This window comes from Anopheles gambiae, chromosome 2 (assembly GCF_943734735.2).
Source record: "Anopheles gambiae chromosome 2, idAnoGambNW_F1_1, whole genome shotgun sequence".
Lineage (NCBI taxonomy): Eukaryota > Metazoa > Arthropoda > Insecta > Diptera > Culicidae > Anopheles > Anopheles gambiae.
In genome coordinates this window covers 34,761,466-34,786,254 of record NC_064601.1, presented here as the reverse complement: position 1 = coordinate 34,786,254, position 24,789 = coordinate 34,761,466, and the positions used below count along the sequence as shown (strand labels likewise).

Sequence of the window (24,789 nt, the reverse complement as noted above, 5' to 3'; positions counted from 1 at the left end):
AATGGCAGATGTTTTGCTCTTCGGACAGCGGACCCAGCGTACTACAGAGTCTGCTCACTGCGTCAAACATTCGATTGCAATGTCCGATAAGGCGCGACAGGTAATGGATCTCTTTCATTTGGAATTCAACAAAGTGCCGCTTTGTCGCTCCGGGCGCGTTCGAGGTGCGACTGATTGTACGTACGCGATCCAGCTTCCTGCTTTGATCTACGGCCAGCGGTGTCGTCACGATCACGAGGCGTGAAGTGGTGGTAGTGGCGATCAGATCAGCGATCGGATCGATACCGGCGCGCCGATAGTAAGCAATTTGTCTAATTACTTTTGCTATGCTAATACGTTGTCTTGGGTAGTATGACCCGGGAAGTAGGGTGGCGCAGTCGCCGGTTCTAATCACGACTAAGTGACAGGTTGGCCGCTCAGGAAGCTATGCCCAGCACTGCTACGCTCACGAATTCCTTTGCTCTAGTGGCCATTCTTTGACCGAGTAGCGCGCACACTTAAACGTTCCCCACTGAAAGCACATCCACCACCTAAGTCTGTTCCGCTTGTTGTCTCGTGAGATCATCAGATGAACTGTGCCGTAATCCCCCCTGCACGGGTTGCACGGGTGAAATTGAAAGTAACTGCACATTAAGATCTGAAAAGCCGATTGACCGTGTCAGCATGAAAGAAATTAACGCAAAACGTAATGAGTGTTTTCAGAAGCTCAAGAGGCATTCGATTGGAGCCGGAGGGGTGGCAGTATACGAGAGTGCGCAATGTTGCTGACATTGAGTGGCGCGCAGTTCCTCACCGGTGTACGGAATTCCTTGGGCTAGTTTAATGAGGGTCTGGCGGTACGAGAAGCTGTAGGCGCTGATCGCGGGATAGTTTATGCCTGTATAAGGAAGAACCACGCGGTATTCAAGGGAAACCACTGGAATTGGTTGGAAGTTTTGTTGGTTGGTTGACAAGGGGAGGTAGAAGACATTTTTGTTTGTTGCTGTAACTCTTTGGTTGACCGTATGCAAGCGTCCTTTAGTTTATCTTTCGCCTTTGTATTGCCCTTTTTTTAGACGAAGTCGTATGTATGTTGGCTGATGTGATAAATTCTTCATGTTCAATGACAAATACTCTCACTGATGAGGAGGGTTATTTCTTTATTTTCATCATGAAAACCGTCCCTTTGGCGATATGAAGTCGTCCACACAATGGCGTCTTTTTATCAAACCCACGCCAGAAAGTGCTGCCTTTTTTCCCGGCGATTCCCGATCCCCTTTGTCCAGCGGCGCGGTTTAGTTCGTTTAATTCAATCGCAACCGCAAAATCTCACCCACGAATCGCTTAACGAACCCCGGATGTAAATGGCCAATTAAAGCAAAAGGGCAATTTAGGCAACCGACAATGTGACCGTTCCGTCAAAAGTTCCGACTTCGACACACAGACACACAGCACTTGGTTTGGAGGACTGTTTGTTGTCCTGCAGTATAGCTGACGCTGAGGTTGAGGTTTTGGTAGCGCTCAGCCAGTCGAAAGGATCGAGCAGAATACTACGACTTGGCTTTCACCTGCCATCGGTGTTTCACAGTTGTTGAGCCGTTGAGCCTGGCAACGGAGGAGACAGCCGCAAACACACACGCCAGCCAGCCAGTACGTGTGGTCAATTATGAAAAGTGTATCACTCAATCAAATCACCGGACGACTATTCGCTTTGCCATTATGCCAGGCTCGGGTCGGGGAAATCCCTCCCCTTACCCTTCGCGACATCGTGTGCACGAGACACACGATATCATCGTGCACAATGTTGCACCCAAGAAGAAAGCCGCCTCGTGACACAAAGCACACCCGGCCACTCAATCAAGCTTTTCTAGCTGCTGCTGCTGATGCTGATGCCCTTCCCCGTTTGGTTTACTGGGGCGGAGTAAGGTAGGGAGAGAGAGGTGTACGACCATTCGTGGTTTTTGTACTGGAGTGATATCCGAGCCGCTCCGCTTCCCGGACGAAAATCGGTGGCGTTCGGACTGCCAATTTCTCAGCGTCATCATCTTGCTGAAGCCGTACCTACGGCATTACTTTCTTCCGACTGGGAAACGGGGGCGCACTACACTCTCCTTAGTGGGTCCTCAGTTATGTGTGTGTGTGTGTGAATGCGCCCGCGACGTTTGCCATTCTCATCCGGTGGTCACTTTCCCCTGCATCGGTATCGTTGGGGCGTGTTGATTAGCATTGAAAGAAATCACCGCATCACGGACGAGGCTGACACTACCGACTAACAACAGAAGGGCACAGTGAACGCCTCCTTCACTTCCACGACTGGCGGTACAGTGTTGGGTGTGAGTGTGTGTGTGTGTGTGTGTGTAAGATTGGCTGAATGGCTGTGCGGTGTTATTGCGGAAGCCAACAGGAATGCGTTTGGCGGATGATATGGTTTAGATGCGCGAACTGTGCGCCCTACACCATCCCAATACGACCTTCATCAAAGCCGAAACAACCGTGGAACAAGCTTTTATTAATTTCTCCCCGATACAGCTTCGAGGGGCTCAGCTATTGGAGTGTTTCCTGGGAACAGACAGGGAATCGCGTTAGGACCTGCGTGTGTTGTTCGCGGGAGTCACTAATTAAATTAGAGAAATCCTCCCCCCGGGCGGCGGCTGATCCTCAGCGTTGGTGACGCACGCTCGTCAGCTGTTCCCACACAGGGCACCGGGAACGCTGCTGCAGCGGGATGAAAAATAAACCACCAACGGCAACACGCCGCGGCGATACGAGAAACGCTCAATCAATTAAAGACGAACTCTCCCCTCGAATGCTGGACAACCTTTCACTTTCGTTACATTTTTGTGGTTACCGGGGTACGGATGCAACACACTGCTCTATCTCCACGCGGGAGAATGCTTTGCACCTTTGTTGAAGGGTGTCTGTGTGTGTCTGTTTATGTTTGATATTCGTTCACAATCTCCGGAATGCGCTCACGAGCCCGGTTGCCCGCAGCTAAGAGGGCAGCTGGTGAAGCTGGTGGCCGCAATCTACTGTTGCGTTGATTGGAAGCTGACCTCTAGAGTGGTGGTGTATCATATCAAAGCGATACGCTTTGATTGAGATAGATCGTATCTGTTAATCATCTGCAGTGAACGTGGAAGTCAAACTGGGACGGATGAAATGTTGCAAAAAAACACGGGAATGACGCTGATACACCCGGGCTTGATGCATCTGAAGTGTGCAATAATTCTAGCCCTAGCGTGGAAAGTATAGTAATTGACACCGTGAAATAACGCTACTTCGTCGCATAGCGAGTGAAAGTGAAGGAAACAGCTTATCTGTCGTTCGTTTACTTATCATTCCCTTCCCAAGCTGTTCGAAAGCAGGAGAGTGCATGAAGTGCAATTAAGCCGCTGCTGTGTTTTGAAAAGGTTTATTTTGTGTGATTTTATTTATTATCTTTTACATACAGTTGATGCCTATTTTTTGTACATAGTATCACATACACACAAAAAGCATCTGAGCACAAAACACACATGCATGTATCCTATCGAGAGAGCATAAAACCGTTCGACACATTAAACCCCCTACATTTCCTGTACGGCACACTCACGGGGAAGATGATGCATGTAACGGCGTACCGGTGGTGTCAGGCCGATGGAGACAGTGCCGGAAAACTGGTTCCTTTCCAAAAGAGCTGCTACAGCCTGGAGCTAGTGAGGAGTGAGGATCCAGAGGAGCGAAATTAAAAATAAAACTTTGAACCCAGCCAAACGCCCGAGGAAGTGACAGAGATGCAGCGACCGAACCGGGCAGGTTCGGTGGCTGAATTTCGCTTTCGTTGACGGTGAACCCATCGCTTCTGAATCTGGCCAGTGGCAAGCGCTTTCGTATGCAAGCGTGAAAGAGAAAGGAGTAGAAGAGGAGGGAAGGCGCCAAATATTTGCGGAGATCAGTTGCCTGCTCACGTTTGTTTGTGGTCGCGTTTTGAACGGCCCATGCTGTGTGTAGTAGGGTGATCTTCTCCGGTAGAGAAATTCCGACGCCCATCCGAAGACATCCGCGTGCCCGGAAGGTCAACGGCTGGCAAAGGGGCAACAATCTAACCGTTTCGAAAGTTCACCCTGAACCCGAATCGTGTCTGTGTATGTGTACATGTTTGTGTGTTTATGTACGGATATCCGAACTTTCCACCGGGATGACCGATCGGGCTAGTGGAGGCTTGGTTTTGAACGAGACACGTTTTATCAATTTGTGACGAAAGATAAGGCCACGAAAACATTTTGATTGTGAAACATGCATAGTGAAGATTTTTTTTATTTATTAGAATTCGTATCCGTATGCTACGTCATTATTTTGGTGATATGCTTGCCATTCCAAACAAATTCGTAACAGCTGTGGACTAGACATCTGGTGACAAACCATAACGTCAAACAATAAATGGGCTACCAAACAGAGGTTAACATCAAAGCAAAAAAGGGTTTTATTTCAACACCTTATAACAGTATCATGAGTGCTAAAAAGACTTGAAATTCAGGTGAAAAAACAGCCCCCTAAAGATGAAGCTTTTAACTACAAATGACACCACAAAACAAAAAATAAAAAAAATCACACAATAAAGTAGCTTAATCCATCCGTGTAGCCCAAAGCTGTAGGACGGACAAAAAATCCGACTTTTTACACGCCGGTTTTATTTGACCGTCAATGCGGCACCCGTCAACGGGCACGATGTGCGGATCGGATCCATCACTTAAGGGATCGCACCACTTAAAGCATTTTTAGCACGAGCCAAAAAGAGCGTCATCCGGTCGTGGGTATCGCTTTAACATCGCTAGACACAGCAACAAGACACAGGAGCGATCTTAATGCAAAACGCGATCTCTACATCGTGCGCGTCTGCGTTGTGTACGTGCTCGATGCTGCTTTTCGTTCGTGGTCATTGTGACGGATAACAGAACAGCCAGCGTGCACTGGGAGGGGAGGGGGATTGTTGCTGCTTTTTTCACTCTCTGCATACTGTTTTGTTTTAGCTCGCTCATCTCATGCATTCGGAAGTGACGAACCAAATTCATGGCCATGCACGGTTGAACGTTCAATTATGAAACATTTTCGATTTTTGCTCTACCCATGTGAGTGCGGCAAAATCGATGGATTCCGCTGTGGAGCAGGACCTTGCCACACAGCGGGGCAAACAGATTCATCCGGTGGTGGTCTACGAGTACAAGAACCCTGGTGTCTGCATGTCCCTGGAAGGCTGAAAGTCTGATGGCACGTACCATCGATTCAGGTTCGTCGCTTGTGTCCGTGAATCTTTCGATAACCCGTAAAGTGTTTGATCGCGCGTTGCATTGAGAATGAATTCATGTAAAGCTATCGAAGGTTGTTTGTGTGATCAGGATTGTTTGATTGTTAAGATAAATAGTTAGATACTAAAGAAAGATACATTGATGCAATAAAACGGAGTCTGTTATTAGTGCATGAAAATGGAGTTATTAAAAAAAAACATTACGATGAATAAATTCATGAATTTTCTCGTTAGTTGGGACAACATAATAAGCAAACAACAATCACATTGTTACGGCATCTGAGCCCTTTGGTGTGAGAGTAGTAATCATTGCAAGGTTTAATTAACCCAAAAAAGATTGTAACTCGAGGTCCAACGATAATATCATGTTAGATTCTGCTGTTACACATGTGGCATACTAAATCGAACTTTCGAAACCCTTCCAACACAGTGTCGTAACAACCAAAATCATTCAATTGACCGTTGTATGAGGTAATCAGATGTGAAACTGATTACCTTTACAAAGAGATTAACTGTTACCAATTAGCAGACATATTAAACCAGACTTCGATATGCTTTTCAACTCCATTTCTGAAGCGCTCACAAAATGCATCGGATATCACCCAGTGACCCGGTAGCATTCGTATTGTGTGCACTTGGGAGCTACTGACCCACTCATTGCCTTAGCTCACGTTCTGCACTGCAACGCCCTAATGAAGATCGCACACGCGACCCTACCAACGAAATAAGCCTCCTACGTTGAGCCCCAATTTCACACCCTTCCCATTGCCGGCACCTTGCAAAAGACACCACCATTCGTGCGCGGAATTGGCAAACACGATCACCAACTGAGCACAGCGTTTTGCACGCGGAAGGTGAGAAACGACGATCGTCAATACTTTCCCACGTGCAACGAAACAATCACCCGTAGAAAATACCCCCCTAGCACACCGGGGAAGAGAAAAGAGCAAAAAAAAACATGGGAGAAAATGTATTTACGTCCATCTTTGCGACACGCCGCGAAATTGGTAGCTAATGAAATGGACGTGGGAGCTTAGGCAAACACGAAGCAGACGACACCAACGGGTGGGAGGTGTGAAACGAGGTGCCAAAAAATCGGAATCGGTCATCAAACGACGAATGTGTCGGCAAACACGCGTTTGTTGTAGGGTAAATAAATGCCGTTGCGGTTTGCTTTCTTTCTGTTTGTCCAGTTGGAGTTGTCTGTCGGGGGTTGTGTGTGGCACGCGATGAGCTTGTAGTTGGCACACCAGCACAACACACAATCTTTGCGATGGTAAATCTCCTGCTGATTGATTGGTGTGCCATTAAGACGTTTCTGTTTGTAAGCCGTTTCTCCCGCCACGGCAATGGTTAAAGCTCGTCTTGTCTTTACACAAAATTTGTCTGCTAACGATCAATTACTGCAGAATTGGATTTTTGTTTTACTGTTTGATAGAAATTTCAAATTTTCTCGATGACAGTTGTCGATCATTGCCCGCTACACTAAGGTCGCCAAGGTACGAATAGGCCGTTACGGAAATGAGTTGATTTGCTACAACAACAAAAAAAAACCTATCTCATTTCAGCTGCAGGGTAAGGAAATGAACCTCTGGGAAGGTATAAGAGCGTACTAACCCAGTGACCTCGATCCAGTTCGGGGTAGTTTTGATTGATTTTTGCTTTGGGGAAAAGTTTGGGATGAAAAGTTGCGCCGGTGTTTAGCCACCAGCTGACATGTCAAATGACGATCATTTTGCTGTTGAATATCCAGCCGTTATGGTTGACTTACGTGGAAGCGTCTTAGTATCTGTATGGCAGCTGTATGGGAAGGTCCATGTTTTGCTTACCTGTAGAAAAGAGCGAACAAAAAAAAGGCAATAGATGGTTAGAAAGTGGTAAAATGGTGAAATTAAGCGGAAACGGTGTTTTAAGCCCTGAAGGTAAAGGCGATTAGTATTTAAAAAAAAAACCTGCCTGCCATCAACAAATGATTACCAAAAAATAGCTGTGTGCGATGAGAAACGGGAAGCAAAAGTACATCCATTGCATCCGAGTCGGACGGTTGGGCTTAGAGGTTGATGTTTTCACTCCATTATTTACCGTGGTGATGATGATGGTGCCTCAACACCACGGTGTCATCTGCTTGGGTGTCGCTTCAGGGTGGATAGGCGATGGTCAAAATGTTGCGATTTTAATTAAAGCTTCCTCTACTCCTCTATCTCTCTCTCTCCCATCCGCTTCTTAGTAAGTCTAGTGAGCGCTAGAGTGCTCACCTTCAGGTGTCGGGTGTCATCTGCCATGGAAATTACCTTGGATTTCCGTGGCGTTTCGAGAGGACCCAGGTTTCGCTCGCTTGATTGATGCGACAAGCCGTAAGTACACTTTCCGCCTCACACAACGAATGGAACCGAAAGCGGTGCAAGAATTGACACAAAGTGTTGTGGTTGTGTGTGTTTTACACATCCAAAACCCCCGCGAGATGGAAGGCAACAGGGGATCTCTCTAAATTACTCAATCAAAACAACAGGAAGCGGCGTGTCGTCGAATTTCTCCCGCTTCTAATTTGTGTTCACCCCGAAACCTGAGCGGCATGTTTGAGAATGGTAAGAAAGTAAGATGCTCCAGAGCAGTCTGTGAGGTTAGTGGCGCCTGCAAGTCTAGTGTGGTTTTTTTGTTTTCGCCAACCCGAAATTAGAAGAGACAATTGGAAGAGAAACACGCCGCAAGAGATTGCTTCAAGAGGAGCCGTTTTGTTTCAGGCCATAAATCGTGCCACCATTAAGGGTGACATTCGGGACAATTTCTAGGGGCGTTCAAATGTGGGGCCCACTTCCTGCTGTACACACCAGATACAGCCGAACCGATAAAGGTGGCAGGAAACCTTGGAACAAATCAACGCCAACGCTGGATGACTCTAGAATGGCTTGGTGCAGGGTGCAAACTCGTGTGCAGGTTTTCTAACCATACTTACGAGCACTCCAAATGCAGCTCAAGAGAGTTTCGTGTGGGTAGTGGGATAGAAAAGCCCTCGGGGGACTGTTGCGGGTAATTGACGTGGGCAGTGCTAGAATCCTGCGATAAACGTCTCAATTTGTTTGTTGTCCACGGTACACGGCGCGCAACGGTTTCCGTTAATTAGAGACCGCTGATGCACTTGCACAGGGGATGCTAGCTGATGATTGGTACCGTTCGCGGGACGTTGTGCTGGGGTTTTGGATTATCGCCCATGATTTATGACGTCCGGGATTCAATTTTAATGCCAGCCGATGGGAGGACGATTTGAAATTGTCAAACCACTTGGTGGCAGTGGTTTGCCCTGGGATCGGCCACTCCTCGTCGGTGTGGTCACCGAGAGCGTAGGCAGAGGGTTTAGGTACGAAACCTGCCAACAAGTAAACACACTAACAAACAACCCGTTTTGAACAACGGGCTGCCCAACGAGCGAGAAATGAAGGCGTTAGCGTCTATCGGGCGTCTAGAATTGGCTGTATTGTGCACTAGCGCTCTCTTCAAGAGCTGCAAATGCCAACGCGATACAGAACAACGGGGGTTTACACAAACAAGTGGGATCTCGTTTCGTCAGCATAACGCTGTCTCGGACTCAGATCTTGGACCTGCCCCTTCGCACTTTGCATACAATGTGCGGTGTGGAAAGTGGTTTCTTCATCAGAGCAGCCCATCACTGCTGCGGGTCTTAAAGGGCGTGTAGCTCTAGTGAACGAAAACGATGCGTCGAAGTCAGCTTCCTGCTCGTTCCAAGTGAATTCCCGCGCGTAATAGGCGCGTGCGCGCATAGAACAACAGAATTACAGGCCTGAACACTTAGCGGCGATGCGTTGTGGGCCTAAGACTTCGGCTTCAGAGACCCATTCAGACAAACTGTAGGGAGCAGGTTTTCGGCAGGCAGATAGGAATGCATCGATCGCTATCTTTGTAATTGAATTACGCAAGGTTGTTTGCTGCGCGTGCCGTAACCTGTTCCCGAACTCTTGGATGACCTGGTGAGAGGTCAGATCACAACATGGTAAAGTGGTGGTGAAAATTCAAACTTCTGATAGAAATGATTCTCCTTCAGCCCATTCAGACGGAAAACCAATTTTTCAAAACAACGCTGCGCTCGTTATCGCAGCATGGCGCGCGGCGTATGCTCTCGCTCTCTTCACAGTTATCGTGCACATCGCCTCATTATCATCGCCGTCGACCTCTCGCCGTGGTGGTACACATGAATCGTGTGCATTTTACGTTCGGTTGGCGGTACACGCACCCAGCACTTCATCCAGAGCGCCTCCCGGGTGAGTCTCAGTATCGGAACAGTTGGTGGTGGGGATATGTGGGATTATTACAAATAATGATCTTTATCCACACAGCACAAATGAATTAGGTCAGCGATAACCTTTTTTTTCTTTTTTTCTTTGCTTTCCAACCACGCTTCTACAGCGCGTGCAAGTTGAAGATGGCAAGAAGCGAACCTCTCCCGGCTGCTGGGGATGAATGCGTTCATAAACGCACGTAAATAACTCCGGCGCAAGTGCCCCTGTTTTTCCTCCCGGCCCATAATCTGGGTACGAAATTAGTTTGAGCGATCTATTTTGGTTCTTTTTTTATTGTTGTTGCTTCTGACCCTCTACTCCACTCTTTATTGTTCACGCAAAAATTCGTTGCCGGGTTGCACAGGTGGAGGATGGATTGAATGGGGCTGGTTGGGCTTACCGTTCCATTTTTCCTACCTGAACCCGGCGTGTGGCACGGCGGTGCGTTCCTGTGCTATGTTAGTGGGTGCATATTTGGGGGGTGCCCTACTCATTATTCTTTGCACCTAACGCAGGCACACTTCTTTCGACCGCGGTGAAAGCGGAAGGTTTAACGCGACCAAAGCATCGAGTGAGGCTTGGTAAATGTAATTAAGCTTACGTTTAACCTGTAGCTCGTGGCTTCTTTTGAACTTTGGGAAGTGTAACAGAAGCAATTTAATCGCCTTGAAAAGTAATACACACGAATGGGAACGATTTTATGGAAGTGTGTATATGAAGCAAAACGCAAATAATTAATTTTTCCCAAGCTCAGCTTGTAGAGCGATTTTTTCGCAAGTACAAATCAATCTTCTTTAGTGTAAACGAAGCAAAATGTGTCACCAGCTTGGGTACTTTGGATTTCTTGCTGCTTCCACTAATCCACCAAAAATTGCCACAGACGCAGTTTACGTGTGTTGCTAAGCTTCAGGGTCGTACGCATTCCGCAAGCAGCACCTTCCGCCGACGAATTGAAACATAACTCTTTACAGCAAAAAAAAAAAGACGGCCTGAAAAGCGAATGCAATCAATTCGCTATCGTCGATACCGCCAAATCGGCGACTTCTTTCCCGAACTAGTGGAGCCAGCATATGCGCTTAGCTACCGCGTGGAAAGCTGCACAGTGTTGCACATAAACGCCACACGCGTAAGCTCCCACTCTAGTTGGGGTGCTATTTTTTTTGGCGTTGCGTATATATCCCACCCCTACCTGTGCCACTACACTCGTGCACATTAGCTGATGCACGTTTCGGTGCGAGTGTGCGAGGTGAACGACTCCAACGGCTGAAACGAATGTCACATTCCGTTTGCCAATACCGGCCTAAGGTTTCGCCTACTTCGCAAAGCCTTTCGGTGACCTCCAGAGGACCCGAAGACCGGATTGTCGTGGGATTCGAAACGGAGGCACCTAAAACGGGGCAACAAAAGGTATGGGCAGTTTTCAATCGGGCTTTGGATGAAGTGATTTAATAATTTCCATTCTAGAATGCTTGCGCGAGAGGCAACCGAAAAGGAAATAGTTGAGAAGGAAAAAAAGAAAAGCAAAAACTATGACTCGTTGTTGTTTTCCTCCTATCTGCTTCTGGTGGGAAGCTTCTGGTGGTTTAAAAAATTAATAAATTTACAAAGCATTGGAAATTAATGAAATTCAGGCTTTGGCCGTTCCCAGCGAAGTGAACGTGATGCGTTCACGCAAGTGAACGTTGGTGAAGCGTTGCTAGCGCTAGTGGAGGGTTTAAGTTTATTAAATTAATTATAATGTCCGAACCGATCAGCTTACGCTGGACGGGTTTAATTTCGATGAATTGGCCCCTCTCGGTACCATTTGATGTAGCATTTTGGGAGCAATTTTGTACACTACAATGCATCGCATATAGTTCTCTAATTGCTTTAATTGTGATCTTCGAATCGCAACGCAGGTGCATTGGGTTCTAAATATGCGAACAAACATCACCCAAGTACTTATTTGTACATAATTTTTACGATTCTACAAATATTCAGCGCAATGATCGCAACCCTGCTCGAGAGGATGCGTCATTTCCGAACGTTCCGATCGCAAGTACTGGCTCTAATTGTAGGATATGCAATTTCCAACCAGCAATTGAACGGCAACTTCCTCCGAAAGGAAATTCTCAAGGAAGTTTCACCCGTGCGTCCCCCCAGCATCCTCATGATCGTTGGCCGTACGAGCGCTTTGCTGCTTGCCCGTCGGACAATGGTGTTTCATCTGCGCACCCTAATTGCGATGGCCAATTTCGCCACGAGTGACCGCTGTCCTTCGGCACTCAAAAGCAACAACCCCCTAGCGGGGGACACGTCGTGATGCAAGAGGTTAGAGGTGGAAAGAGTATGAATAGGGGGAGGTCACACTGTTGTAGGTTCAGCTGGAGCTGGAGAGCCAAAAGTGAGTTGACCGTTCAAGAAACGAGCCGACAAACCGATAGCGATGGCAAACATTTGCAGCCCAGCGAAACAAGCTCATCCGGTGCTAAATGCTTCTAATTGATCGGTTATTGGTTGTGCGGTCTGTTTTCTTCTTGTTGGAAATTGCTCTCTACGGTCGTGTTGTGTCGTGGGATGGTTGGTAATGATGCTTGTTTGAGTTTTCATTACTAGGTGATACACGAGCAACTAATTGCTATGGGGCGCATTTTTGATGGGTACCATAATAGCTGTTGAGAACAGAACCCAACAGATATAACAACTTTTCTAAAAGGGCTGATTTGTGACATTGGGTCACAGGGTTGTATAGAAATTGGCAAAGGTAAAGAGAGCTCTTTTACTCTTGTTTCATTTTTATAGGGCTCTAATGTAAGATTAGGGTCTTTCCATAACTTCTCGCTTATAAATATGTCCAACAAAACGGTAAAATCGTATGCTATTTCATGTTAAGAAATAGCAAGATGTCTGTAAAAACTTTTCAGCATCATTTCATCGCTCGATCAGCCTTCATGCTTGTGAAATAAACTGATAGGGGAAAGCTAGCTTACAGCATATACTTTTGAAACCGTCTTTCATTTGTATTGCCAATTTTGTTTTCAGACAAACTTTGAGTTTAGAGGAAAAATGTTTGCCAAATATTTCATCTTGGCGTATCATTGCTGAAAGTTAGTACAAAAGATTGATAAATTGGCTGGCAATTTAAAGAAAAAAAAAAATTAAAATATTACTAAGTTGTTCTTTCTCATGAGCACAATAACATAAACTGTCGTTTTTTTCCTATGTTATACATATCATCATCTTAATCTTCAACATTTCATAAGTGCAAAAAAAAAAAAACATTCCTCCATATACATGGTCGATTTTGCCGCGCTACACAAATGCAATCAGCATCTTCCACATCCAATTAAAACATCAATCCGCTACATCACTCAAGCTACCGAAATCGCCTTTAACCGCTTACAGCCAGCCGGTCGAAGCTAAGCGACCTTCTGATCATGTTTTCGCGCATGATCACGAAAAAAGCCTCTCCCTACTCCTTCACGCATTGAACCGGTAATGGATTTTGGCATGCCGTTGTTTCGTGCCGTGTTGCACCTGCCGTTGCCAACAAACGAACCAACGTGGGCCCAAGGGAAATCAATGGCCGCGAAACAGCTCAAGAACATTGCAACATTTACTACCAGAAGAAAGTGCCGGTGGTTGGTTTTCTGTAACACATGTTTCACTTTTCCTTAAAGTTGGATGGTACCAGTAATGTTCTGGTGTTAATGGTGATTTTGTTTCCTGCTCTTCCATTTCCCACTTCGGTACATCGAATTCAGTTCGCGATCGTGTGATGGAAGCAAATGAAATAGGAAGCACTGTTTTCGGTGACGCATTAGGAAGTAATGGAAGAAGGCAAGAGTTGCACTATTTTTTTTGTGTCTATGTGTTTGTGGCGGTTGGATTTGCTACCGTCGATCGTCCACATTCGTACGGTGACTATCGAAGCACGAAATTCCGGGCCGAGTGGCAATCGAGTTTGCTCATCGAGTATCGGAAGCATCGACTATGACAGCGCTCCCCAGCAGGTACATACCACACAGCACTGCCGGTTGTTCCGATAACAATTTCCTGCCATGTGCGCATATACAGTACAGTCCACCAGGGGTTCACAGGGGAAGGGGGAAAAGAAGAAAGGAACGGATTGAAACTTGACCAAGTTCCTTGTTTGCTTTTAATTATGGCAAAAATACACACCGGAATAACGATTGAATTTTGGAATCTCTTTGTTTTGTGTGCTTTCAGATCATTATGAGCGCTCCAAATGTGTCACATTGGCAATATCTTTCATCAAGCTGTGGCAGGTGAGTTTTTTTTTCGAGCTTAATTCGCTGGCCGTCCGTCCTTCCGCCAATACTGTGTCACGGTAGCAAATTAGTGACGCCTTCAATGTTAGCGTGAAATAAATATTCATTCATCCGATGCGGCAGGTGCATACACTCTGCTGCACGGTGGTGACCTACATTTAGGAAACAAACCAAAAAATCAGTATTTGAAGCCATTGCAATAGATGGTACCAGGAAGCACAACAAAATAAGAGAGCAACCCAAAACCGTTCACCAAGCAGCAGCCAAAACAAAAGTATTTCTTTACCGTTTTTATGACGAACAAAACCAAATGCTCTACCGTTTGCTCATTACCATGCACATCCTCTTGTTACAGCGAGGGAAGTGAGCATCGCTTACAAGATGCTTCCGATCAAATGTGTGCTCGAACGCAGATAGAGTTGTCTAAAATATGTTTATCAGCCTTACGGGCGGGAGTTTGCTTAACCCAGATGAAGAGCACTGGAGGACGCGTACAAGCGTACCGCCACGGAAGAGATGCTTAAAGTCTTCTGAAACGGTGTAACCCTATTTTGGGATCTCGCCAACGGGAACTTGGACACTTGAAAGTACTTCACGCTTAGTGGCCAAACACATATGACTCCATTAGCGCACGCCTTAAGGAAAAAAGACAAAGCTTTTCAAGTTAAAGGCGGGCTGAAACAAAAATAAAAAAGTTGGCAAATTCAATCTGGCCAAGATAGGTCAGGGAGACAGCAAAAACTAGTTAAAGAATACACTTCGGCTGGGTGAGAAAAACGGGAAACCAAGCTCTGAGTGGCGAGTTTCGAACCTTTTTGGGGGGTTCGCGTTGATAAAACAAATAATCAACGAAAATTACTAACGGTTTGGGGCGTTAATTCAACGGTGGTGGGGTTTCTCGCTTGCGCTCACGCCCCGGCACAATCTCACCCATTTCGACATCATCGAGATCGTTTGCTTTGCAGATAATAGCCCCCAGCAAGCTCCGTTACAAGCGTTACACGGGGAAAACAGAAGCATGGAACGGGCGAAAATGTGAAACAAAACAGAAATGTATGCTCGAAAAGGAAAACAAGTGTTGCCTTTTGGAGTATGATCACCGTGACTATCAAAAAAGAATACCCGGATCGTATCATTCTGTGCAGCACAGGCGGCCAATACGATTGGTATTGATCGCAATAAATTACCCTGCTTGTTATGGTTTGCAACCAGCACCGGAATCTTTGATAGTAAACTCGTTTCAATTCTTCTCGTTTTTCTTATCCGGTGCGTGAGTGTATGACAGTACGGCAGCTTGGGCAGCTGGCACCATGCACCGAGCAAGGAGCTTTTTTGTACTCTTTATCTAGTAGCTGCGAACCAAGCAGCACCAAACTGTAGCAAGCAGCCCAGCAGCGGTATATCCCTGGAGGCGCTTGCAGGAAAACACATCAACAAATGTACCGCCAGAAAAGTAGCGGCAAAAGTAACGCAATACGCGATCGCTACCACCGGAGCAGACAGACAGACGGACGAGAAACGCCACATCGTGGGCTTTTTTTTTTGTTTGCCTCATTCGCGATCCTCATGACAGGTGTTTCGTGGCTGGGGTGTAACAAAACCACCATTCTAGCGGGAGTGTGCGCGCTCTTGCGCCTTATTTCGTCAACGGTTGCTTTCCATCCGCCAGGCAAAGCAACGCGAAACCCGCTTGGGTTGGGTTCGGTTGGCATTTCCCCGTGATTGCCCCGACCACCCCGTGGCAAGAATTCAACGCCAATCCGCAGATCAGTTGACGTTGCCTCGGTGTTGCGTATTCTCCGCGCCTCCGCTCCCGTTGTCGTTGCGAGCGCAAGCCACGCGTTCGGTTACTTCGGCATCCAGGATTTGTGACGACTCGCTGACGCGGGCTGCTTACGGTTACGATTCGCTGTACCAAGCCCCACGGTGCACGTGGTGGAAGATTTCCATATAAAATTAAATTCTTTTTTGCTGTTAGTTTCGTCGGCACCAGAACATGGTACTCGTGGGTTTCGATCCCCGTTTTGGGAAGGGATCGAGATGCACGGTCGCGGACAGATTGCGGTGAACTTTTAAATGCAATCGAACGTAAACGGGCACCACCTTTTTGCACGAATACCAACCACCTTCTACGCCTGGTGGTGGTGGTGGTGGTGGTGGTGGTGGTGGTGGTGGAGTGCATGCTGGAGATTGTAATCTCGGAAATTGCTCTTTATTTTTTGTGCTATTGCTACAGTTGAACAAGTGTTTTGGAAGGGAGCGTTTGCGAGCGAATTGAAGCTGCTTCGCGCCAGCAACAAGGGAATGAAAATTTGTTCAACGTAATGTCGCTCACGAAAAGATTTTTGACGAGGAGTTTTTATGTTCGTTGGCTAGTTCTCGAATGCAGCTGTGGGAAAAGGTCAACAGTGATGCTTATCGATCAGGATGGGATTGATTGTTCACGTATATCAACAGGTATAGATTTGTTTCCGTGGTTGTTTTCATCGTTCGATGATTTCGATTTGGATCAATTGGATTTATTTAGAAAGAGGCAAAAGACATTATTGCGTCAATTGTTTGGTGTCATTCTTTAGTTGTGGCATAGATGTGACTGGTTGATATAAGACCTTTTAACTGTTTCACAATAATTTATCAATTTTCCAATAAGCATATGGCAATAAGCATAATCAATATGGAAGATACATCGAAAATATAATTATTAATTTTAGAATGGGATTTATGAGAACATCTCTATGCTTCCAGATTCGTTTTGTTGCACTATGTATTATCAATTCTGGGGCGGTTCCGTGGTACAGTCGTCAAAACGAACGACTCAATAACATGCACGTCATTGGTTCAAGCTTAGAATGGACCGTCCTAGCAAGGAAGGAACTGTCTATTATCCGACTGCGTGTGGTAATGAATTAAGTCTCAAAAGCCTGTATAGGCCGGGTATGTCCGCGTAGGACATTTCGCCAAATAGAAGAGCAACAATTTATATAAGCTTAATAACCTACGAAGTTAAGCTATCTTTCACTATATGAAGATGCTTTTCCAATCCAACCCGTGTTCTACCTACCGTATTAATTTTCTCCATTATAACGTTGAAATTGTTTTTGCTGCACATGACGAATCTGTTTGTCGTTGAACTTAGGTCAGCCGATGTATGTATGTTGCAGTGCACCGTCTGACTGCCGTAGAAGGGTGACGAATTTCTATTTCCCAACACATGCACTGTTTGCTAGTCACCGAAAAACCACCAAAACCGCTGCTACTACTGTTACACTTTTGTGTGTGTGTGTGTGCTTAAGATTACGATTTTACTGCGCAACTAAACTATGTTTCAACTTCACTCAATCGAAACACTTACTACCGCGCACACTCACTGGTTCACTTACGCTCCTACACAAGATGGGCGGAAAAATGAGCTTGAGAAATCAGGAAACCGAAGAAAGCATCTAACAATTAAACACCGCAGCTTTTCCCGAAAGGCAACGCGTGTAATGGCACGATCAAGCTACTGCTTTGATATGGACAAAAAATTTCGTAAAAAAAACAATACCGAACCACAAGACGGGAAGGAGAGTACAAAAAAAAAACAACCCAAAATGATCGTTGACATATTCACACGGCACAGCTTCCGGTTGGGAATTGGCAAAGCATTACTTAAAAATCGGAACAAAAAGTGTACCATACAGCACCGCGCCTTTTATCAAGGCCTGGGTGGCTTTTGTTTCCATCCATTGTGCACCCGTTTTACTTCCCAAAACTCATAACGACATCAACAGGTACATGAAAACGGCTTGCAGCTTGGAAGCTGTACCGCTGGCGTCGGTTTCGTGTGCAGCTTTGGTTTTGAAGGGCGCACGCACCAGCCACCAAAGCACCCGTGGTGGACTGGGTGTGGACAGAAAACTTGCCCAAAAACTCAACGCTATCGAGCTTCTTGTCTCGCATCCATTACTTAACAGTTTTCCTCCACCTCATCGGGGTAAGGGTTTGATGCTTTGACAGTTGCCAGATGATGACGATCAAAACGACGTCTATTGATTATCGATAACAGCACAACAACAGGCCGTGTCGGGCAAAACAATAGCGACAGGCAATCTCTCTCCCGCAATGTCTTGAGCAGAGCAGGCCGTAACTGGTGCGACGCTCCTTAGTGTAGATTGTGTGTCCGCGTGTTTTATTGAGATTCGGAGCCTGCTAACGCCCTTTTGCATGAGGGTCCCCAAACCTGCCCGAGTCTCACTCGGAGCGTGAAACAGCATACGCACCAGCAAGCAAGACGACGCAACACCACATTAGCTTACAGGAAAAAGAAGAAAAAAAAACCATCGCCATCCGTCCACCCGGTTCGATATTCCGGTTTTTCGGAGGTCCCTCATTTGCGGGAGCGCGCGACTCTGGTGCGCCTGAAGGGAGGATTAGCTCCGGTTTTGGACTTTTACTTTCGTTCCGATCCGGTGTAATACGATTTATATGTAGATGTAAGCTCATGCGTTTTTTTTCACGTCGTCTTCTTTTTATATTTTTGATCACATACACACACACACACGCACTCTCACACATAAACACAGCTTAGCGCCAACGTTAAATCAGCTGCTAGACGACGTCCCACCATGTTGTACGCCGTGCCCCGTGGGTTGAACTTTCTTTCGACTGAAGTGGTCTCAAATTTCATCAAAACACTTGTCTTCGACCAAGGATCAAATGGAATGCACGTATCACTCGCACTCCTCTCTAACACGTACCCCGTGTCACTTTTGGATGCTGACCGGAGCTGGAAAGTTACCGTGTCCCGATCGATCGATTGCATGGGAAACGGATTTGCAAATTGATGCAAATCTCGCGCCCACCCCATGATGGTTGTTACCGTAGCGTATCCGGAATCACTGCTCTCCTGTGACCGGTTTTGGAAATGGTCTTTCGACACTGGGACCAGCTGATGATAACATAGCGCGTGTTTAGAAACGTGTTGTGTAAGCTCACCATTAGCAATTTTTAGTACGTTACCACGATGCTCTGAACTTTACATTCACATTATAACAACAATTTGAACTCAATCACACCACAGAATATTCTAGTGCACTCCTTCCATAATACCGAAAGTGAATGCACTTTACCGGTGCATCGTGTGGAGTACGTCTCTGCACACAACTGCACGATTCGCTTCTTTGTACGATAAATTCACTGCTGAACGCGGTATTCTGTTAAATGTGTACTGTTTGCGAACGAAAACAAAACAACCGAAACCGCGAGCAGGGTTGCGCTTCTGCGATGCGAACCGCGCAACGGAAAACAACCGAATGTTGCGCACGGAGCGTGTTGCCTGTGCACTAGGTTCGAGGCGTAGAGGTTCGCGCGAAACCGCTCACACCGGTTGGTGCTCTGAGGGTGGTGCAAAGCGCCACCGCGGTGTATACAGCTGAACGAGCGCTCGTGGCTCTGCGGAGAGACTGCGGTACACGATCAACACACCACGGCAGCACTCACTCTCGCGGTTGGTGGTGATGCCGAATAGAAGTGATCTCGCACGTGGAACTCACGCAGTATCTGCAGCTTAAGTGTAATTTACACGTCGTTTGGAGGGAATTGGAGATTTGATTATCTTTATCATTATTAACGTGGAAAAGTACTCAAAAAAGTTGTAATAAAAGTAAAAACTGTTTAATAAAAGAAAAAAATCACACAAATTGTACAAAAATTAAACACAAATGTGTATAAATGTAGACAAGTATGAAAGAAACTAGCAACATAAATATGCAAAGTTGCAAAAAGCAAACAATTTAAGAAACAAGAAGGTATAATAAAAGCGAAAGCAACAATTCAAAACGTTAGTCAATATGTAACAATCTGGATAAATAATTGGACAAGGAATTTAGTATTGTATCCAACAACTCTAAAAGTTAAACAAACAAATCTCCACTTTGCTTGTGAAATAAAAAAAGGGATGTTTTTGTTTTCAGGTCTTTTGGTCACCACATGTGCACACTCTTTTAATAAAAAAGATAACATATCTGTCAAATCTCTTCGTGTTTATGTGGTAAGTGCATTTAATTGCATGCTTTGCTTGTATCATCAACAGCTTGGATCACAATTGATTGCAACCGGCATAAAATTTGTTTTGTTTTTTTTCGTTTATTTCGTTCGCTTGATCTTGTTAATGCACGCAGTCCCAAACCTCAGTGACCGTGAGAAGCGCAATCCCATGATCGACTTTGAAGTTAACCTCGCGACACAGACGATAGAGTTTTGGTGTTCGAAATGAAAAAAAAAAAAAACTCCGATACCGTTTCCCATCAACTTCTCAAGTGCTTGTACGGACCCAGCAGCGGAGTTAAATGGAAAGTCTTTTACACAACACAGCTTACAGCGACCCAAAGCAGGAATGATTGGTAGGAAATGTAGCAGAGTGAAGCAGGGGCCGGCGGTGAAGTGAAAGACGACCGATAAGGATCGCTCGAGGAAGAAGGTAGCAAATGCGGCATCTGCTAAAATCTGGTGACACACTCGTTAACGCTTGTACTCGCTGAGTGTTATGCGTGTAGTGCGACGTCCGCTTCGGCAAGGGTTAAGTCCCAAGCGACATTATCGCGCGACGTTTTCAAATTTTGTATGAGAAAAAACGGGCTCAAAACATTCTCAAATTGTGCTCATTAGCAGCACTAAAGAGCACGTTTCTGCAACGGTGCGACAGCGTGTATCATACATGTAGTTTCTGTATGCTACATTATTGTTCAATTTCTTTCATTCTCTCCTCTCTCCCAAAACAAACACAGACTCTCTTTCATTTTCCCATTCCACACATTCGCTCTTTATTTTACCTGTTTACCTCTACTCACACATACACTTTTCAATACTCACATTTCACACTGCCGAAAACCCGTTGCGGGATACACACGTACCCGTCTTGCCTGCGTTCTCTCCTCGTTCTTCCTTTCATCCAGCGTTGTCTTCGTCGAATGGTGTGCACGCGTTAAAAATTCTTCCTGCTTGCCTCCCCCTCGCTGTTCCCAGATGCTGCGCTAGCGTGCTGGATAATCGTCCCTACCTTCCTGCCGCCTCTCCTCTACCAGGCGCTAGCACGTTGGAGGATCGTTCCTGCCTTCCTGCCGCTTCTCCTTCGTCCGGCGCTAACGCGTTGAATGGTCGTTCCTACCTCTCTTGTCCTTTTGTTTTTGGCACTGCTGGTGAAAGAGGGAAATATTATCTATTTTGAAAACCGCTGTTCCATTTAACGCGAAGCATAATACTTACCAATCAATTGATTATTTATATCGTGGTCCGTGCTCACTTCCGGTTGTGCGTGTGTTACGATTTGCTATAGGAAACGAAATTGATTTGATATCACCAATTATTAATACCATTTAGTTTGATACAGATTGATATAATCCTTTATTAAAAGCTGTACTTACCAAATAGTTTTTTCCCGTACTGGTTTCACGAGAGAAAAAACGAGCACGCATCGACGCGTCCTTCTGCTTACAAACTTGATTTTACACTGCCACTTTTTCATATGAACGCGAAGCAGCGCCTTCCTCTGGTGGCTATACAGGTATTTCCCGATATACGCCATACTCGAAATACGCGATTTCGCTATAAGCTTTTTGTCTAAATTTGACAGTTCTTTGAGCAAATTGTACTAATTTGACACATCGAATATCAAATTCAAAATAAATTCGCTTTTGGTCGAATATTAAAAACCATTTCAAAAGGTGTACAATTGTAATATTCAGTTGAAATCATATCAAATAACTAATTTAGTGGCTAAAACCTACCACTTCATGCAAAATTATATCAAAATTAGCTATAATTTGACCGAAAACTCGACATTTGCTAATATTCGAGATACGCTATTGCCTCCGCATTAATAGCGTATATCGGGGAGTACCTGTACAATGATACAAAGAGCGGACGAGAGAAGATCGCTTGCGTGAACGCTTGGTGTAGCAAGCGAAATTGGATAAGTCCCAGAAAAGCGAGACACAAGAGTTTCTCTCGAACGATGGAAAGAGAAGAACCATATGAAACATGAGGATGGTTGATGTTACACAGCCAAGTTGCGAGCAAAAAGTGACCAACACCCAGAAGAGCAAGACAGAGTGAAAATTTTTCTGAATGTTAGAATGAGAAAAATGATAGATACACATAAAAAACGCGCGATAATGCCGGTTGGGGTGTACGCCGATCGTGTCACGATCACGACAATGCATCAAGCAGAGCGGCAGATTGCATCAACGCGCCATCAACGCGGGCGAGAAAGAAATATTAATTGCTTCTTCGGGTAAGGCAAGGGCGCGTTACAGCAAATGGATAATTAATTTCCCCAGCAAAGGAGGCATGACATTGTAGTTTAGTGGATTGGTGAAAAAATGGGCTTATAAAAGAATTTCACTACTCATGTTAATCCGATTGTCAAAAAAAAATGCAAACAATCAGAAAATAGATAAATAGCATCTATCAGATAAGTGACCCAACACAACAATGCATCGTTTACACGAGCAAACAAACAATACATTCATAGCACTAACACAAAATTGAGTTATTTCCATCGATGTCCGCGATATCAAATTAATGCCATGACCAAGATACACACACTGTAGGGTGAATTTATCATCGTTAAAATCATCCCGCTCTTTTGTCACCTTTACAGCACAACAAACATTCATCACCGAACAAGGCGACAGTTTGACGATCGAGCAAACTAATGGAGCATTTCATGATGGTCTACTTTTTGAAGAAAAGGAAATCAACGAAAAATGTGAAATCGTCATGTACTATTAAATGGGACTATGAAAAAAAAAATGAAATTATAAGAAGGAAATGAAAAATCAAACCATTGAATAAACCATCCAAAGTTACTGTATGTTTCAATGCCTTAACACCATTAACGTTAGAAACAGTGACTGTAGTTATAATCGGTCTTATTCGTTCCAAAGATTTCAACGAGTAGCAGAAAACAAACATATTGTTTTGAAATTAGCTTTTATCCGAGCAGGGAACCACAATTTTATCACAATTTCGTAACAAACGCTAGAAGTATTGTTGTAGCCTCATTAGACAAATTGATTGGACATTTTTAGCATGCTACAAATATGCTACAGGAAGCTCGAAACAAAAAAACCTATAAAATGCACTCAAATCGTGTACCGGTAAAGTGTCACGAAAACTCATCAAATCGAATGAAAATATGGTTACGGTGTACGGTTTTATAGCTTTCATTCGATAGTGAACATCAACTAGCCAAAAGATCTCATCAGTGGTCGATCGTTTACGTTTGCGCTTCTCCTTCGGAATGTAGTTAGCACGAACAAATATCACCCAGCGTGCCCCTTCATGTGTAGCGAAACATTCTCCACCACAGAATACAGCCAAATGGCCGGGACAAATGGTCACGAACAAAATGCACCATGATTTTTATGTCTGCTGTGTTTGTTTTATTGCATTTTCTTCCTGTTGTCACTTAAATGCTGGCTAGCAGCAGTGGCAGCAGCAGTAGCTCTAGCCGCATTGCTTGGGATTGTCTTGTGAATTTGGGAAAGAAAGGCAACCAGCAGGCCGGTCAGCGAGCGCTCATTGCAGAAAAATAATCACCTGCACACTGTTACGATGCAGCACTGAGACAAATCTCCCGGTTTGGGATTGCACCTTAAATGTCTGGCATCCCGTCTAGTGCAGAAGAAACTCCCGCAGCTACTCATCGCCGTCCGGGGAAGGACGCAACCCCACAAGCCACAAAAGCAACCGTGACGAAACGTCAGGTCTGGTTGAATTTCTTTTATTTTGGTTTTGGTATGGGAATGTCTGGCTATGTGTGTGTGTTTTTTGGTTTCTGGACAGCTCCCGGCCTGGACACTTGAGAAAACTTTCTCCCCGAGCGGGTGGTGTATTTTTGTCGCTGTTTGTTTCCCTTTTGTTTTTGCTTTTTGCCCGCTTTGCTGTCCCTTCGCACAAGTGCATCGATGACGGGAGCGCAGTTAGTGTCTCTGTGGGAGAACAGTGTGGCACAAAAAAAGGTATAATTGTTGGAAAATATTCTATCGAATGGCAGCTCCATTTAGTGATTTCCTGATGATCAAACGTTAATTTTGTACGCAATAAAAATGTGGGATCAAAATTGGCTTTTGACGCACTAGAACATTATGTTCATCATTGTCGTGAATTATTGTACAATCATTAGTTTTAAAATCATCTGCATTTAATATCATAGCGTTAGTTTGATCATGAGTTATCAATGTAACACAATAACACATCAAATCAAAATGCAAAATTCAATTATTGCATTTCAAAATGACCAACTGTCCTCTTGTCAAGCAGTGTTGGAATGCAGTCACTTGCCAAATCGAACGAAAGTTGAAATCATTTCTGCGTTCCAGGCTACGACCTCTCTCTCTCCTCCACCTCCTCTTTCTTTTTGCTCCTACCTCTCCTAGCAGTGCTCCTTCAGCACGTTTCGCTCACACGCCAAAGAGAAAAGGACACCTCCAGCGCTGCATGGGATATAAATCCTCCGCCCTGTCGCTTAATTTCTACAGATCACGACATCGGATGTCGCCCCGCGCATGGGTCAGTTCTGTGCCGGTGCTTGTTTATTTTCACCAGTTTCCCATCCCGACGTCGGGCTGCGTCATCGTCGCACTTTGCGCCCGCAGATCCCGGCGAGATCTTGCGGGAGTGGACCAGTTGAGGAGAACGAGGCGACTTTCGCTTTCAAACCCCTGTCACAGGGTTCAGCACCGGCCCCTTGGTTCTCCTTCCTCCCGCGAGTACATGTCCAAAATCAATTCTTCCGATCCGTTATCTCATCGCGCATTTCGATGCGATTTTCTTTCGCGGCTCTGTCCGATGCAAAAGCTCTCCGTTTGTTTTGTTTTGTTGCTATCCCTTCTGGTGGTGCTAGGTCCGTTTTCTCTTTCCAACTTCCACCCAATTGGCCATCCCACCCGGCCAAGCTTTTATTCATTCACATTCACAGCGT

The 24,789-nt window shown here is 45.4% G+C and overlaps 1 protein-coding gene across 4 annotated transcripts in view; it reads right to left on the bottom strand.

The window, feature by feature from the left end:
• LOC1269191 (disheveled-associated activator of morphogenesis 1) overlaps positions 1 to 19,133 on the bottom strand; it is a 57,895-nt gene extending 38,762 nt beyond the window's left edge. Inside the window, exons 1-2 of one of the 4 annotated variants that reach the window (XM_061641033.1) lie at positions 18,685 to 19,133; positions 16,888 to 17,210 (exon numbers count right to left, since the gene is read on the bottom strand). In XM_061641033.1, the coding sequence (XP_061497017.1) occupies positions 16,888 to 16,935 (48 nt within the window). In that variant the 5' untranslated portion in view covers positions 16,936 to 17,210; positions 18,685 to 19,133. The remainder of the gene's footprint in view (positions 1 to 16,887; positions 17,211 to 18,684) is intronic. The other 3 variants (XM_061641032.1, XM_061641034.1, XM_061641035.1) reach the window with 3 other exon arrangements.
• Between the last annotated feature and the right edge of the window lie 5,656 nt (positions 19,134 to 24,789).